This window comes from Nerophis lumbriciformis, linkage group LG29 (assembly GCF_033978685.3).
Source record: "Nerophis lumbriciformis linkage group LG29, RoL_Nlum_v2.1, whole genome shotgun sequence".
Classification (NCBI taxonomy): domain Eukaryota; kingdom Metazoa; phylum Chordata; class Actinopteri; order Syngnathiformes; family Syngnathidae; genus Nerophis; species Nerophis lumbriciformis.
The window spans coordinates 8,304,810-8,320,735 of record NC_084576.2 but is presented as its reverse complement, the minus strand read 5'-3'; the positions used below and the strand labels follow the sequence as shown (position 1 = coordinate 8,320,735).

General features: G+C 38.5%; 1 protein-coding gene across 4 annotated transcripts in view; it reads left to right on the top strand.

Moving 5' to 3' along the window:
* The window catches only part of disp1 (dispatched homolog 1 (Drosophila)), a 114,521-nt gene that overhangs the window by 64,524 nt on the left and 34,071 nt on the right, over positions 1-15,926 (top strand). For all 4 annotated transcript variants that reach the window (XM_061925084.2, XM_061925087.2, XM_061925086.2 and 1 more), the window contains 3 exons: positions 10,504-10,963; positions 13,892-13,921; positions 15,738-15,861. In XM_061925084.2, coding sequence (XP_061781068.1) covers positions 10,542-10,963; positions 13,892-13,921; positions 15,738-15,861 — 576 coding nt within the window. In that variant the 5' untranslated portion in view covers positions 10,504-10,541. The remainder of the gene's footprint in view (positions 1-10,503; positions 10,964-13,891; positions 13,922-15,737; positions 15,862-15,926) is intronic.

Here is a 15,926-nt window from a genome sequence, read left to right as displayed (position 1 = left end):
TACAGTGTGTATACTTTATGGTACAGTGTGTGTATCTGTAAGATATGAGGGTGCAGTGTGGAGATTTATGGTACAGTGTGTGTACTTGTATTGTACAGTTTGTGTATCTATAAGACATGATGGTACTGTGTGTGTACTTTTATGACATGATGGTGCAGTCTCTCTTTTTATGGTTCAGTGAGTGTACTTTAACGACATGATGGTGCAGTGTGTGTAGTTATAAGTTACAGTGTGTGTACTTTTATGGTACAGTGTGTGTCTCTGTAAGACATGATGGTACTGTGTGTGTACCTTTATGAGATGATGGTGCAGTGTGTGTATTTTTATGGTACAGTGTGTGTACTTTTATGGTACAGTGTGTGTATCTTTAAGACAGGATGGTGCAGTGTGTGTATCTTTTAAACCTGATTGTACTTTGTGTGTAGTTTTATGGTACAGCGTGTGTACTTTTAAGACATGATGGTGCAGTGTGTGTGTGTGTGTATCTTTAGTAAAAGATGGTACAGTGTGTGTATCTTTAAAACTTGTTGGTATTTTGGGTGTAGTTTTATGGTATAGTGTGTGTACTTTTAAGACATGATGGTGCAGTGTGTGTAGTTTTATGGTTTTATGGTACAGTATGTGTATCTGTAAGACATGATGGTACTGTGTGTGTACTTTTATGGTGCAGTGTTTGTGTATCTTTAAGACAGGATGGTACACTGTGTGTATCTTTAAGACCTGATGGTACACTGTGTGTAGTTTTATTGTACAGTGTGTGTACTTTTAAGACATGATAGTGCAGTGTATGTAGTTTTATGGTACAGTGTGTGTAGTTTTATGGTACAGTGTGTGTACTTTTAAGACATGATGGTGGAGTGTGGGTAGTTTTATGGTACAGTGTGTCTATCTTCAATGGTACAGTATGTGTACTTCTGTGGTTCAGTGTGTGTATCTTTAAGACATTATGGTACAGTGTGTGGTTTTATGGTACATTGTGTGTACTTTTAAGACATGATGGCACAGTGTGTGTAGATGTATGGTACAGTGTCTGTATCTTTACGATGATTGTACAGTGTGTGTACTTTTAAAACATGATGGTACGGTGTGTGTACTTGCATGTTACAGTGTGTGTACCTTTATGGTACAGTGTGCATACTTTTATGGTAAATTGTGTGTACTTCTACTAAATGATAGTACAGTCTGTGTACTTTTATGGTAGTGTGAGTACTTTTTGGTCTGTGCTACTGTATCATAGAAAAGGTCTCAGGAGGAATGTAAAGATTCTGGAAAAGTGATACAGCTATCAGTATTTATTTTCCTCCAGCTTATGACATCCATATCACATTGACTTGTAATTATGATAAATCAAGTTCACTTGTAATTATGATAAATCACATCCACTTGTCATTATGAAAAATCACATTCACTTGTAATTATGATCAATCACATTCACTTGTAATTATGATAAATCACATCCACTTGTCATTATGATAAATCACATCCACTTGTAATTATGATAAATCACATTAACTTGTAATGATGATAAATCACATCCACTTGTAATTATAATTATGATAAATCACATTCACTTGTAATTATGATAAATCACATCCACTTGTAATCATAATAAATCACATACACTTGTAATTATGATAAATCACATTCACTTATAATTATGATAAATCGCGTCCACTTGTAATTACGAGTAATCACATCCACTTGTCATTATGATAAATCATGTCCACTTGTAATAATAATAAATCACGTCCACTTGTAATTATGATCAATCCTGTTCACTTGTAATTATGATAAATCACATCCACTTGTAATTAGGGCTGGGCGATATATCGAATATACTCGATATATCGCGTATAATGTCTCTGTGCGATATAGAAAATGACTATCGTGATATTGGAGTATACATTCTCATGCAGTTGCTTTTAGCTGCGAGCATTACACTTCAGGTGTTTCTCACTCTTTCTTGTGTCTCCTTCTCACAGAGCCATAAAACAAGCGCACCTTCTTACATACGTCACATACTGTCACATGTGCAACGTCATACGCCCTCGCTAAGCAGAGAGGTAGCGGCATGGTAAAGTTAGCTGTGATGCTAGCGTAGCGGTTCGAGTGGTAATACGGGAGAGAAAGAAGGTGCGAATCTGGTAACAAATGAAGGAATAATTATTTTCAAGAAAAACAGCACAGGGTCCATCGTCTGGCGGTGGTTTGGCTTCAAGCGGGAAAGATATTGAACAGACAACCGAAATATGTCAAGTAAGCGTTGCTACAAAAAGTAGCAGCACTGCTAATGTGTAGCATCATTTGAAAAGTCACCCGCTAGAAAATAAGGAATGCTTGAAACTCCGCATGTCAACATCTAGACCGGTGCCACACCCACAAAATGCCCAAGCAACCATTTCCACATCAACGTCCGCAGGAACCTACCACATAGCGAAGGACATACATTATTTGATTTCCTATTATGCAGCTCATTTTTATTTGACAGTTATTGAAACATCATGCACAAAAGTGCACTTTATTTGTTTTAAAACATTGTAGTGGCGTTCTGTACAAAAAGTGCACTTTAATTTAGTGTCGTTTTGATATGTCATACAATAACTTGTTTTAAAATGTTTCTGACAATCTTGCACTTTCTGTTTTGGAAATGACATGAATGTTTGTGCCACTGCTTAATAATTGTTTAATAAATACACTTTTGCTAAATTGACTTAGTTGTGATTCCCCTCTCTGCATGAAAGTTTAAAATGAGCATATATTAATGCAGTATGAAGAAGAATGTTTTAATGTAGACACATAGAATCATCATACTGCTGTGATTATATGCATCAAGTGTTAATTCAAGGCTAAGGCAAAATATCCAGATACATATCGTGTATCGTGACATGGCCTAAAAATATCGAGATATTAATAAAAGGCTATATCGCCCAGCCCTACCGTACTTGTAATTATGATAAAGCTAGGTCTTTATTGTCATAGCACAAGTACAACAAAACTTTGTTTTCAGCACAAACCTGTTCAAGATTAGACAAACCGTGTACAGGGTTACAGGACAGGAACAAGGTTCCCTGTAAAAGTTGGGAAAAAGGTAAACGCTGGGGAAGGAAGAGAAAAAAAAGTACAAACCCCGTTTCCATATGAGTTGGGAAATTGTGTAAGATGTAAATATAAACGGAATACAATGATTTGCAAATCATTTTCAACCCATATACAGTTGAATATGCTACAAAGACAACATATTTGATGTTCAAACTGATAAACTTTTTTTTTTTTTGCAAATAATCATTAACTTTAGAATTTGATGCCAGCAACACGTGACAAAGAAGTTGGGAAAGGTGGCAATAAATACTGATAAAGTTGAGGAATGCTCATCAAACACTTATTTGGAACATCCCACAGGTGAACAGGCAAATTGGGAACAGGTGGGTGCCATGATTGGGTATAAAAGTGGATTCCATGAAATGCTCAGTCTTTCACAAACAAGGATGGGGCGAGGGTCACCACTTTGTCAACAAATGCGTGAGCAAATTGTTGAACAGTTTAAGAAAAACCTTTCTCAACCAGCTATTGCAAGGAATTTAGGGATTTCACTATCTACGGTCCGTAATATCATCAAAGGGTTCAGAGAATCTGGAGAAATCCTTGCACGTAAGCAGCTAAGCCCGTGACCTTCGATCCCTCAGGCTGTACTGCATCAACAAGCGACATCAGTGTGTAAAGGATATCACCACATGGGTTCAGGAACACTTCAGAAACCCACTGTCAGTAACTATAGTTGGTCGCTACATCTGTAAGTGCAAGTTAAAACTCTCCTATGCAAGGCGAAAACCGTTTATTAACACCCAGAAACGACGTCGGCTTCGTTGGGCCTGAGCTCATCTAAGATGGACTGATACAAAGTGGAAAAGTTTTCTGTGGTCTGACGAGTCCACATTTTAAATTGTTTTTGGACACTGTGGACGTCGTGTCCTCCGGACCAAAGAGGACAAGAACCATCCGGATTGTTATAGGCGCAAAGTTGAAAAGCCAACATGTGTGATGGTATGGGGGTGTATTAGTGCCCAAGACATGGGTAACTTACACATCTGTGAAGGCGCCATTAATGCTGAAAGGTACATACAGGTTTTGGAGCAACAAATGTTGCCATCCAAGCAACGTTACCATGGGCGCCCCTGCTTATTTCAACAAGACAATGCCAAGCCACGTGTTACATCAACGTGGCTTCATAGTAAAAGAGTGCGGGTACTAGACTAGCCTGCCTGTAGTCCAGACCTGTCTCCCATTGAAAATATGTGGCGCATTATGAAGCCTAAAATACCACAACGGAGACCCCCGGACTGGTGAACAACTTAAGCTGTACTTTAAGCAAGAATGGGAAAGAATTCCACCTGAGAAGCTTAAAAAATGTGTCTCCTCAGTTCCCAAACGTTTACTGAGTGTTGTTAAAAGGAAAGGCCATGTAACACAGTGGTGAACATGCCCTTTCCCAATTACTTTGGCACGTGTTGCATCCATGAAATTCTAAGTTAATTATTTGCACAAAAAAAAATAAAGTTTATGAATTTGAACATCAAATATCTTGTCTTTGTAGTGCATTCAATTGAATATGGGTTGAAAAGGTTTTGCAAATCTTTGTATTCCGTTTATATTTACATCTAACACAATTTCCCAACTCATATGGAAACGGGGTTTGTACAATCTAGACTGGGCTCCTAAGGGGGCCCAGTCTGGAGGGGGGGAAAACCTCCATAGCAAAGCACATATACATATTACAACATACATCTCGAAATATCAAGCAACAGAGGGGAGGGAGTGGGGTCACGGTGGAAGGCTGCAGCTCTTCAGGCGCTGCCCATCCGTCCATCACCCCTAAGGGATTCGCGTCAAAGGCGTTGGATGGGGGGTGGGGTATGTGTGTGTGGCATATATTTTTGTGTGTGAGTATGCCTGCCGCGTGTCTCTGTTACGCGGCCTTGGTGTCGTACAGCCGATAGTCAGTCCAAAGTCAACAACAACAGGTGTGTGTCCATGAGAGACGAGAAGGGAGTTTGTTGTGTCTTCGACGCACTGTCCTTCGAGAGAGTCTCAAAGCCAGGGAAACAATTCAAGTTAGAATGTTTTGTATGCGAGTGAAAATAAGATTTGCTTTTCACTCTAAATTGTCTATGACTGATCCTCAAAATTCATCCTGCATGGCAGACAGTCCGATGTTATCCAAATCACAAAAGTGTCCACAGTTCTTCCCGCATCCTCCAATCGTTTGTGGCAGCTTTGGGGTACTTCGAAGACTGCCAGCAACTTCCAATTTGTCGACAAACCAGAGCAACGCTTACTCCAATCAGCAGATGTCCTGTTGTCATAATTCCGAATAGGTAGATATCTTCACGTCCTCAGTCTAGTACTCCTTCTTCTCCCAAGAGTCCGTCGTGTGTCCAGCAACAACCGCTCCGTCAAGACAAGCAGGTTCCTCCAAACCCAAGATCTTGTCAATTTCGTTGAGGACAGTTAAATAGTTCCAATGTTTAGATTTGGAGAGCAGTACAAAAAGAGGCAACAAGAAAGTTGAGACAAGACGAGACAAAGAAGCAAGCAGGAGAGATAAGGGAGAGGAAATGGGAGCGTCCGCCCTCGATGAGTGCCAGTGAGAAAGTAAATCACGTTCACTTGTAATTATGATACATCACGTTCACTTGTAATTATGATAAATCACGCTAACTCGTAATTATGATGAATCACATCCACTTGTAATTATGATAAATCACGTTCACTTGTAATTATGATAAACCACATCCACTTGAAATTATGATAAATCACATCCACTTTCAATTACAATAAATCAAATTCACATGTAATTATGATAAATCACGTCCACTTGTAATTAGGATGAATCACGTTCACTCGTAATTATGATAAATCACGTTCACTTGTGATTATGATACATCACATTCACTTTTAATTATGATAAATCACATCCACTTGTAATTATGATAAATCACATCCCCATGTAATTATGATAAACCACTTTCCCATTTAATTATGATAAATCACATCCACTTGTAATTATGATAAATCATATTCACTTGTAATTAGGATAAATCACGTTCACTTGTAATTATGATAAACCATATCCACTTGTAATTATGATAAACCACGTTCACTTGTAATTATGATACATCACGTTCACTTGTAATTATGATCAATCACATTCACTTGTAATTATGATCAATCACGTTCACTTGTAATTATGATCAATCACATTCACTTGTTATTATGATCAATCACGTTCACTTGTAATTATGATTAATCACATTCACTTGTAATTATGATCAATCACGTTCACTTGTAATTAGGATAAATCACATCCACTTGTAATTAGGATACATCACATCCACTTGTAATTATGATAAATCACATTTACATGTAATTATGATAAATCACATCCACTTGTAATTATGATAAATCACATCCACTTGTAATTATGATAAATCACGTTCACTTGTAATTATGATAAATCACATCCACTTGTAATTATGATAAATCACATCCATTTGTAATTATGATAAATCACGTTCACTTGTAATTATGATAAATCACATCCACTTTCAATTATAATAAATCAAATTCACATGTAATTATGATAAATCACGTCCACTTGTAATTAGGATAAATTATGTTCACTTGTAATTATGATAAATCACGCCCACTTGTAATTATGATGAATCACGTTCACTTGTAATTATGATAAATCACGTTCACTTGTAATTATGATAAATCACATTCACTTTTAATTATGATAAATCACATCCCCATGTAATTATGATAAACCACTTTCTCATTTAATTATGATAAATCACATCCACTTGTAATTATGATAAATCATATTCACTTGTAATTAGGATAAATCACGTTCACTTGTAATTATGATAAACCATATCCACTTGTAATTTTGATAAATCACATTCACTCGTAATTATGATGTATCATGTTCACTTGTAATTATGATCAATCACATTCACTTGTAATTATGATAAATCACGTTCACTTGTAATTATGATCAATCACGTTCACTTGTAATTAGGATAAATCACATCCACTTGTAATTAGGATGCATCACATCCACTTGTAATTATGATAAATCACATTTACATGTAATTATGATAAATCACATCCACTTGTAATTATGATAAATCACATTTACATGTAATTATGATAAATCACATCCACTTGTAATTATGATAAATCACATCCACTTGTAATTATGATAAATCACGTTCACTTGTAATTATGATAAATCACATCCAATTGTAATTATACTAAATCACATTCACTTGTAATTATGATAAATCATATTCACTTTTAATTATGATAAATCATATTCACTTGTATTTATGATAAACCACATCCACTTGAAATGATGATAAATCACATTCACTTGTAATTATGACATTCATATTGTCGTATGTTCATATTATTGTGCTATGTCTGCGTGCGTGCGTGCGTGCGTGCGTGCGTGCGTGCGTGCGTGCGTGCGTGCGTGCGTGCGTGCGTGCGTGCGTGCGTGCGTGCGTGCGTGCGTGCGTGCGTGCGTGCGTGTGTGTGTGTGCGAGAACAATACAAATAAAAAGCCTCAGTGATCAAGTGTAATGCTGAATGGTCCAGTTGTTGCGTTAAGACACACTGAACTGCAACACATTTTAGCAAGGTGTGTTTCGATGCCACGTTGCAAACGCGCCGCGATGGAGTAACGTCAGACGGCGACTATACCATGAATTGATTAACGTGGACTTAAACAAGTTGAAAAACTTATTGGGGTGTTACCATTTAGTGGTCAATTGTACGGAATATGTACTGTACTGTGCAATCTACTAATACAAGTTTAAATCAATCAATCAGACTACAGATCTGTCAGCGGATTTGATGTTGCGTCAAAGCAACTTCATGGATTATTGTTTTACTTGGATCGTTGGGTTATTATTACGAGTCTGTGGATTCATGGTTGGCTTCGAGGAGGTCTTGCTTCCTCTTTTTAATTATTACAAGCTGATTTGTCAAAATGACCACGCTCTGCTGGATAAAAAAATACAAATAGCAGTACCGTTAGTCCAGAAGCTTGATGGTCCTCGAGGACCGACCCAATTAGGAACCGATACTAAAAAATACCAGTACTCTGTGTACATCCCGAGTTCTGGATCATAGTTGTTCTCAAAGTAATCGTCTCTCACAATGTCTGCTTGATTAGCATTGTTGTTGATGGGGAAGGGATCTGTGGTTCCTCCTCCTACGTCACAGATCACGTGACAGGCTTCTGCATTAACTCTCAGAATGTCTCAGGAATCTCCGTGAGATTGATCCTAATTTCATCATATTTATTAACTCGCCAACTTTGGAAGTGTTTTGGTGTCATAAATCAGATATATATGATAATAGCTTCAATATAGAGGCAGCTTGTTTTTACACTCTACTGGTAATTAAAGTATTCATCTCAATGTTGGAGATGATTTGCATGCAATGTGCAATGCTACATTTTGTTTAAGTATTTAATTCAAGACAGAAGTATTGCTTCACAGGGGAAGCTCTTAATTTAGTTCTTTGAAAATGATTGCACAAAAAGTACTATTTATATCTGGTGTGAAAAGAACAACATTATGCAAATTAGAATACGCGTAAGATTGTGTTGTATGCAGCGTAAAATTGAAACTACTAGCTTTAATCAAATAAATAAATAAAAAACTTGTTTGGAATATTTTCTGTCATTTGTATTGATTGGTTTCTTTAAAAAGTAGGGGAAAAAATCATAACACAATTTTTTTGTGATTAAAAAATCGTACATTTTATTTTCAGGCTGTATCGCCCAGGCCTACATTGAAGTATTATCTTGGTATTATTTGTTATTTATTATAATTTTTTTGTTGGTATTATTTTATCTTGTCTAGAAGTTCTTAAAACACATGTTTTTAATGTTTTGCTGGTATCTGCTTTTAGTGGTAAGATACCGTATTTTCCGCACTATTAGCCGCACCTAAAAACCACAAATTTACTCAAAAGCTGACAGTGCGGCTTTTAACCCGGTGCGCTTTATATATGGATTAATATTACGATTCATTTTCATAAAGTTTCGATCTCGCAACTTCGGTAAACAGCCGCCATCTTTTTTCCCGGTAGAACAGGAAGCGCTTCTTCTTCTACGCAAGCAACCGCCAAGGTAAGCACCCGCCCCCATAGAACAGGAAGCGCTTCTTCTTCTACTGTAAGCAACCACCCGCCCCGGAAGAAGAAGAAGCACGCGGTGCATGCTGGGATATGTGACGTTTCATTTCCATTTGTGTGTTTATGTAAAGACCCCAAAATGGCTCCTATTAAGTGTGTTGTCTGTCTAATTATAAATAATGCAGACGAGGCGTGTTAACTGAGTTCTCAACGTTTACTCACAGCGTGCTCATAACCACATTCTAACTGCCAGCATACAACAACGCTTCTCAGGGCTACCGCGCATGCTCGTCACTATCGTTGCATGCTGGGTAGTGTAGTTGTTATATTTGCTAGCTCATAACATCACATTAAGAGACACGCTTACGCGCTTAATTCAATACTCGCCGTCATTCCGGGTGGATTGACAAAAGACCTCCAGCCGCTAGATATTGGTGTCAACAGGGCATTCGAAGCTAGACTGCTAACTGCGTGGGAACAATGGATGACCGAAGGCGAACACACCTTCACTAAGACAGGGAGGCAGCGCCGGACGACATTCGCCCAACTTTTCAATTCGGACACCGAAGGAGAAAAATTCGAGGGATTTATGAATGAAGAATAACTTCAGAAAGTGAGCGTTATGTTTATTTTGTGTGTTGTGACATTAACGTTCGAGCAACATTATGTTGCTATTGCTCTGCACTATTTTGAATTTTACTATGTTTGTGATTGCACATTTGCGTACATTTTGGGAGTGAACAGAGTTGTTAGAACGCTGGTTTTTAATATATTATTAAAGTTTGACTGACCTATCTGACTGTTTTTTTGACATTCCCTTTAGCGCAGCGTAGGCGCGGCTTATAGTCCGGGGCGGCTTATTGGTGGACAAAGTTATGAAATATGCCATTCATTGAAGGTGCGGCTAATAATCCGGTGCGCCTTATAGTGCGGAAAATACGGTACTCAGATAGTTCACACAGTCACCATGTTTTATGGTGGCCCACCTCGTTCTTTTACTTTCGTTCAAAAGTCACGTGACCGAATACAACCGTTATCGATATTGCTATCAATAAAATCCTAACAATATACATTACTACATATAAGTTTAATTTGTAGGATCTGTTGAGTTGGATCAATAAGAGTGTTTTCAATATTTCAATACTCATAAATAATAACCACGGTGCTTGTCAAAGCCGTCCTCAATTTCAGTAGATTCAGATGCAGTGTACACATCTTCATGCTTGACAGAAATGAAAGTGAAATATCTCAGGAACACGGATAACTTGTGTTTTTGTCTATTTTCTTCCACCTCAGAGAAGTGAGTGTTCCAGGTACGTCCACTGTAGAGGACAATGGCCCTAAGCGACGCCAGCCATGAAGGACGCGCTCCTGTCAGCGCCGACACCAACGCACCTTCAGCACGCAGCAAGAAGCAGGAAGTTGTCTCAGCGGCTTCCTGTGGAGAAGACCTTCCTGTCCACAAGACCAACGGACTAATCCAAAACGGTGGAGTTGGCCAACACAACGGCGCCCACAGAACGTGCCCCCTTGCCCCCCCCACCGAAGGACAGCAACTTCCTGTGACAGTGTCCTTAAGCGCGACCTCCACATGTGTCTGTCCGTCACATGTCTGCTGCCAGCAGTGTAGCTTGTGCTGCCCCCTCCTGGCCGCTCATGCACCTGGCACGGCAAGCTGCTCATGTTGCAATTACTCCCGTCGTGATCTGCACCACCATCAACACCTGAAGTGTCCACCACGTCCCGCTGGACTCACGTAAGTTCTGGTTTTTCACTTTTTCATGGTCAAAGTCTTCATTCACGTCCACCTGGACTGTAAAATGTTTTTTACCTGCTGCGTCCCAAACAACTGCTGACATTTGTCTTAAGGACATCGCCATGGCGCCCACCACCTCCTCCCGGCTCTGCCAGAGCGTGTTTGCTCCGCTGCCCTAGTTCTGCCTGCTGACGGCTAGCGTTCATCAGCTGGCGGGAGGAGCAAGCAGGACTGAATTGACTTGTCTTTGGACTTTTCTTCATGGCGTGCACGAGTTTACTGAGTCGGGCGTTTTTCAGCATTCTTTTTGGTCCTTGAGTTTGACACGTGACACATCGGGACGTCAAATCCAAGATGGCAGCGTGTGTGTGCTTGTTGAGTAATTAGTTTTTGTCTTCACTAGCTTTTATTTGATTAATGTTGAGTCTTTTTATTAAACAAATGTTTAGGCTTTGCATTCTTTTTTTAGTCATTTTACAAACATTTTGCTCGGAGGAGTGGGGACGCTTTTTGAGTCTGGTGTTTAGCTCACTGAGGCGTGCTGCTGCATCTGGCGACTGGCGGGGGGCGGGGCCTGTCCATCCAGGTCGGAACTTTTCTGTTCGGGGTCAGTTGATCATGTGCCGAGGCTTGCTGCTGCGGCCATGATCCCTGGTTTGGTCCAGTGTCGTGGCCTGCGTCTCCTGCCAATCTGCTGGGGACCGTTATTATCATCCATCCATTTTCTACCGCTTATTCCCTTCAGGGTCGCGGGGGCGCTGGAGCCTATCTCAGCTACAATCGGGCGGAAGGCGGGGTTACACCCTGGACAAGTCGCCACCTCATCGCAGGGCGTTACCGTAAAACATCAAAATAATATTATTTAGCTCATTCACGTAAGAGACTAGACGTATAAGATTTCATGGGATTTAGCGATTAGGAGTGACAGATTGTTTGGTAAACGTATAGCATGTTCTATATGTTATAGTTATTTGAATGACTCTTACCATAATATGTTACGTTAACATACCAGGCACGTTCTCAGTTGGTTATTTATGCCTCATATAACGTACACTTATTCAGCCTGTTGTTCACTATTCTTTATTTATTTTAATTGCCTTTCAAATGTCTATTCTTGGTGTTGGGTTTTATCAAATAAATTTCCCCCAAAAATGCGACTTACACTCCAGTGCGACTTATCCTTCTTTATTACCGTATTTTCCGCACTATAAGGCGCACCGGATTATTAGCCGCACCTTCAATGAATGGCATATTTCATAACTTTGTCCACCAATAAGCCGCCCCGGACTATAAGCCGCGCCTACGCTGCGCTAAAGGGAATGTCAAAAAAACAGTCAGATAGGTCAGTCAAACTTTAATAATATATTAAAAACCAGCGTTCTAACAACTCTGTTCACTCCCAAAATGTACGCAAATGTGCAATCACAAACATAGTAAAATTCAAAATAGTGCAGAGCAATAGCAACATAATGTTGCTCGAACGTTAATGTCACAACACACAAAATAAACATAGCGCTCACTTTCTGAAGTTATTCTTCATTCGTAAATCCTTCGTCTTCGGTGTCCGAAGTGAAAAGTTGGGCAAATTTACGATCCACTGGCAGATGTTGGCGTCGTCTGGCGCTGCCTCCTCGTCTTAGTGAAGGTGTGTTCGCCTTCTGTCATCCATTGTTCCCACGCAGTTAGCAGTCTAGCTTCGAATGCCCTGTTGACACCAATATCTAGCGGCTGGAGGTCTTTTGTCAATCCACCCGGAATGACGGCGAGTATTGAATTAAGCGCGTAAGCGTGTCTCTCAATGTGCTGTTATGAGCTAGCAAATATAACAACTACACTACCCAGCATGCAACGATAGTTACGAGCATGCGCGGTAGCCCTGAGAAGCGTTGTATGCTGGCAGTTAGAATGTGGTTATGAGCACGCTGTGAGTAAACGTTGAGAACTCAGTTAACACGCCTCGTCTGCATTATTTATAATTAGACAGACAACACACTTAATAGGAGCCATTTTGGGGTCTTTACATAAACACACAAATGGAAATGAAACGTCACATATCCCAGCATGCACCGCGCGCTTCTTCTACGGGGAAAAAAGATGGCGGCTGTTTACCGTAGTTGCGAGACCTAAACTTTATGAAAATGAATCTTAATATTTATCCATATATAAAGCGCACCGGGTTATAAGGCGCACTGTCAGCTTTTGAGAAAATTTGTGGTTTTTAGGTGCGCCTTATAGTGCGGAAAATACGGTATGCATTTTCGGCCGGTGCGACTTATACTCCGGAGCGACTTATACTCCGAAAAATACGGTATATCGTTCTGGCAGACAGACTGCACATAATTGGTCTATCTCTTCAGGCTGTAAAGTGGTTTTCTGATTACCTATCTGATAGAACCCAATGCGTCCAGTTTGCTGGGTCCTCCTCGTCTTTCCTCCCTGTATTAAAGGGTTTACCGCTGGGTTCCATATCAGGTCCGTTGTTGTTTTCTACTATGTGATAATGTGTCGGATGCTGCGTTCCACTTTTATGTAGAGGATGCGGTCATATATTGTTCATCCACCCCTGTTGTGTGAACCTTTGAGCTCCTGCAGTCAGCTTTTGATGTTGTTCAGGCCAAGCTGACTCAGTTGAAACTAGTGTTAAATGCAGAGAATTTTAAAGTGATGTTATTTTTAAATGGTAAATGACTGCCATTGAACATTCCAGAAAATATCAGCTGCTCATAAGGTTGAACTTGAAATGGTCACGACGTTTAAGTACGTGTGGATTGTTATTGACGAGAACTTGTCTTTTAAATCACACATAGAAAAAGTTGTGGCTAAACTTGTAAATTGTAAATATACTATACAGTTTTTAGATGAGTATTTAATATTCGGCTTCTACTTTGACATCAAAATGTAACTTTTGTCTCTTTTTTTTTTTTCCAGCCCCACTCGACCCTTTCGATTCCCGAAAAGGTAAGTCCTGTCACAAAGTGTCTCGATATTGATATTAATATTATGGAATATATCAAATGCTTTATTTCTTCATGAGTCTGTCTTACATCCATCCACGTTATTTGTTGCTACATGGGCAGTATTTTTTTTTTTTGCACATATTATTTTCTCTTTTTTTAATTAAAGACAATGTGCACTAAAGATGGAACAACTTATGAAAAAAATACCAAACTGTTTAGTTGATTTAACAGTTTGTTGTTATTTATTTGTATTATAAATCAGTTTGTGTTGTTGAAGCTTTATTTTGTCAAAGTTGTAGACGTTGCAACAGAAATTATTTATATATTTATTATGAAATGTTAATAATCAGTGTTGTTGCAGATTTTATGTTGTTAAAGTTGTAAACATTGCAACAGAAATGTATTATTATATATTATAATATGTTAATCATCAGTTTGTTGTTGGCAACAGAAAATAGTTATTGTGATGTATTATATTTTTATTATTCATTCTGATGACTGCAGAAAGAAAGTCGAGCAGCAAAGCTAATTATTTTTTTTCTGAAACACAAAGTACAGAAGACTTCAAATAGGCTCCTCCTACTTTGCAGAATTTTAGCTCAATATTATATAATATATTAATATGTCATTTGACCCCGAGCAGCGCAGGGGTGATACAGAGCCCCGCAGTGGCCCTATTGAAATTGCTGTTTGTTTTCTTCTATACGTTTGGATACCTTTTTGAGTTCCTTAACATGCACGAAAATCTCCATATTTTGCAGGCATGTCAAGTATGGCGAAAAATTTCATATTTTGGGGTCCTGAAAATGAAAATTCAAAATTGGCTCTCTTGCGCCACCTCTTCATACAAAATTAATTATGACAGAACAATTCCTACATCAGTCATACAGAATTAATAAAGACAAAATAGTTCATACATTGTTTTGTACAACATTCATACACACAGAAATAATAATGACAAAATATTCCATACATTATTTGTACAGAATAAAGACAAACACATTCCTACATTTTGTACAGTATTTGTACATGAGTCATACATTATGTATACATTATTTATACAGAATTAATAAAGACAAAATATTTCATTAGAGATGATAATATCGGCAGGCCGATATTATCGGCCGATAAATTCGTTAAAATGTAATATCGGAAATTATCGGTATCGTTTTTTTAATTATCGGTATCGTTTTTTTTTTTTATTAAATCAACATAAAAAACACAAGATACACTTACAATTAGTGCACTAACCCAAAAAACCTCCCTCCCCCACTCATTCACACTCATTCACACAAAAGGGTTGTTTCTTTCTGTTATTAATATTCTGGTTCCTACATTATATATCAATATATATCAATACAGTCTGCAAGGGATACAGTCCGTAAGCACACATGATTGTGCGTGCTGCTGATCCACTAATAGTACTAACCTTTAACAGTTAATTTTACTAATTTTCATTAATTACTAGTTTCTATGTAACTGTTTTTATATTGTTTTACTTTCTTTTTTATTCAAGAAAATGTTTTTAATTTATTTATCTTATTTTATTTTAATATTATTTTTTAAAAGTACCTTACCTTCACCATACCTGGTTGTCCAAATTAGGCATAATAATGTGTTAATTCCACGACTGTATATATCGGTATCGGTTGATATCGGTATCGGTAATTAAAGAGTTGGACAATATCGGAATATCGGCAAAAAGCCATTATAGGACATCCCTATATTTCATACATTATTTTGTACAGTATTGTTACATTACTCATACAGTATTGTAATAAAGATGACAAAAATGTATTTAATATTGATGTTTGCAGTTATTCTGAGCTGATCGCTGATTGGCCGGTGGTAGTTCTGGGCGTGTGCACACTTCTGATTGTCGTGTGCGCGCTGGTCGGAGTTCTGGTTCCGGACCTGCCCGATTTCTCGGACCCTCTTCTGGTGAGTCCACACCTCACTCACGGTATTAATATGCTCACAAAAGTTTTTAATCACACCATTATCTA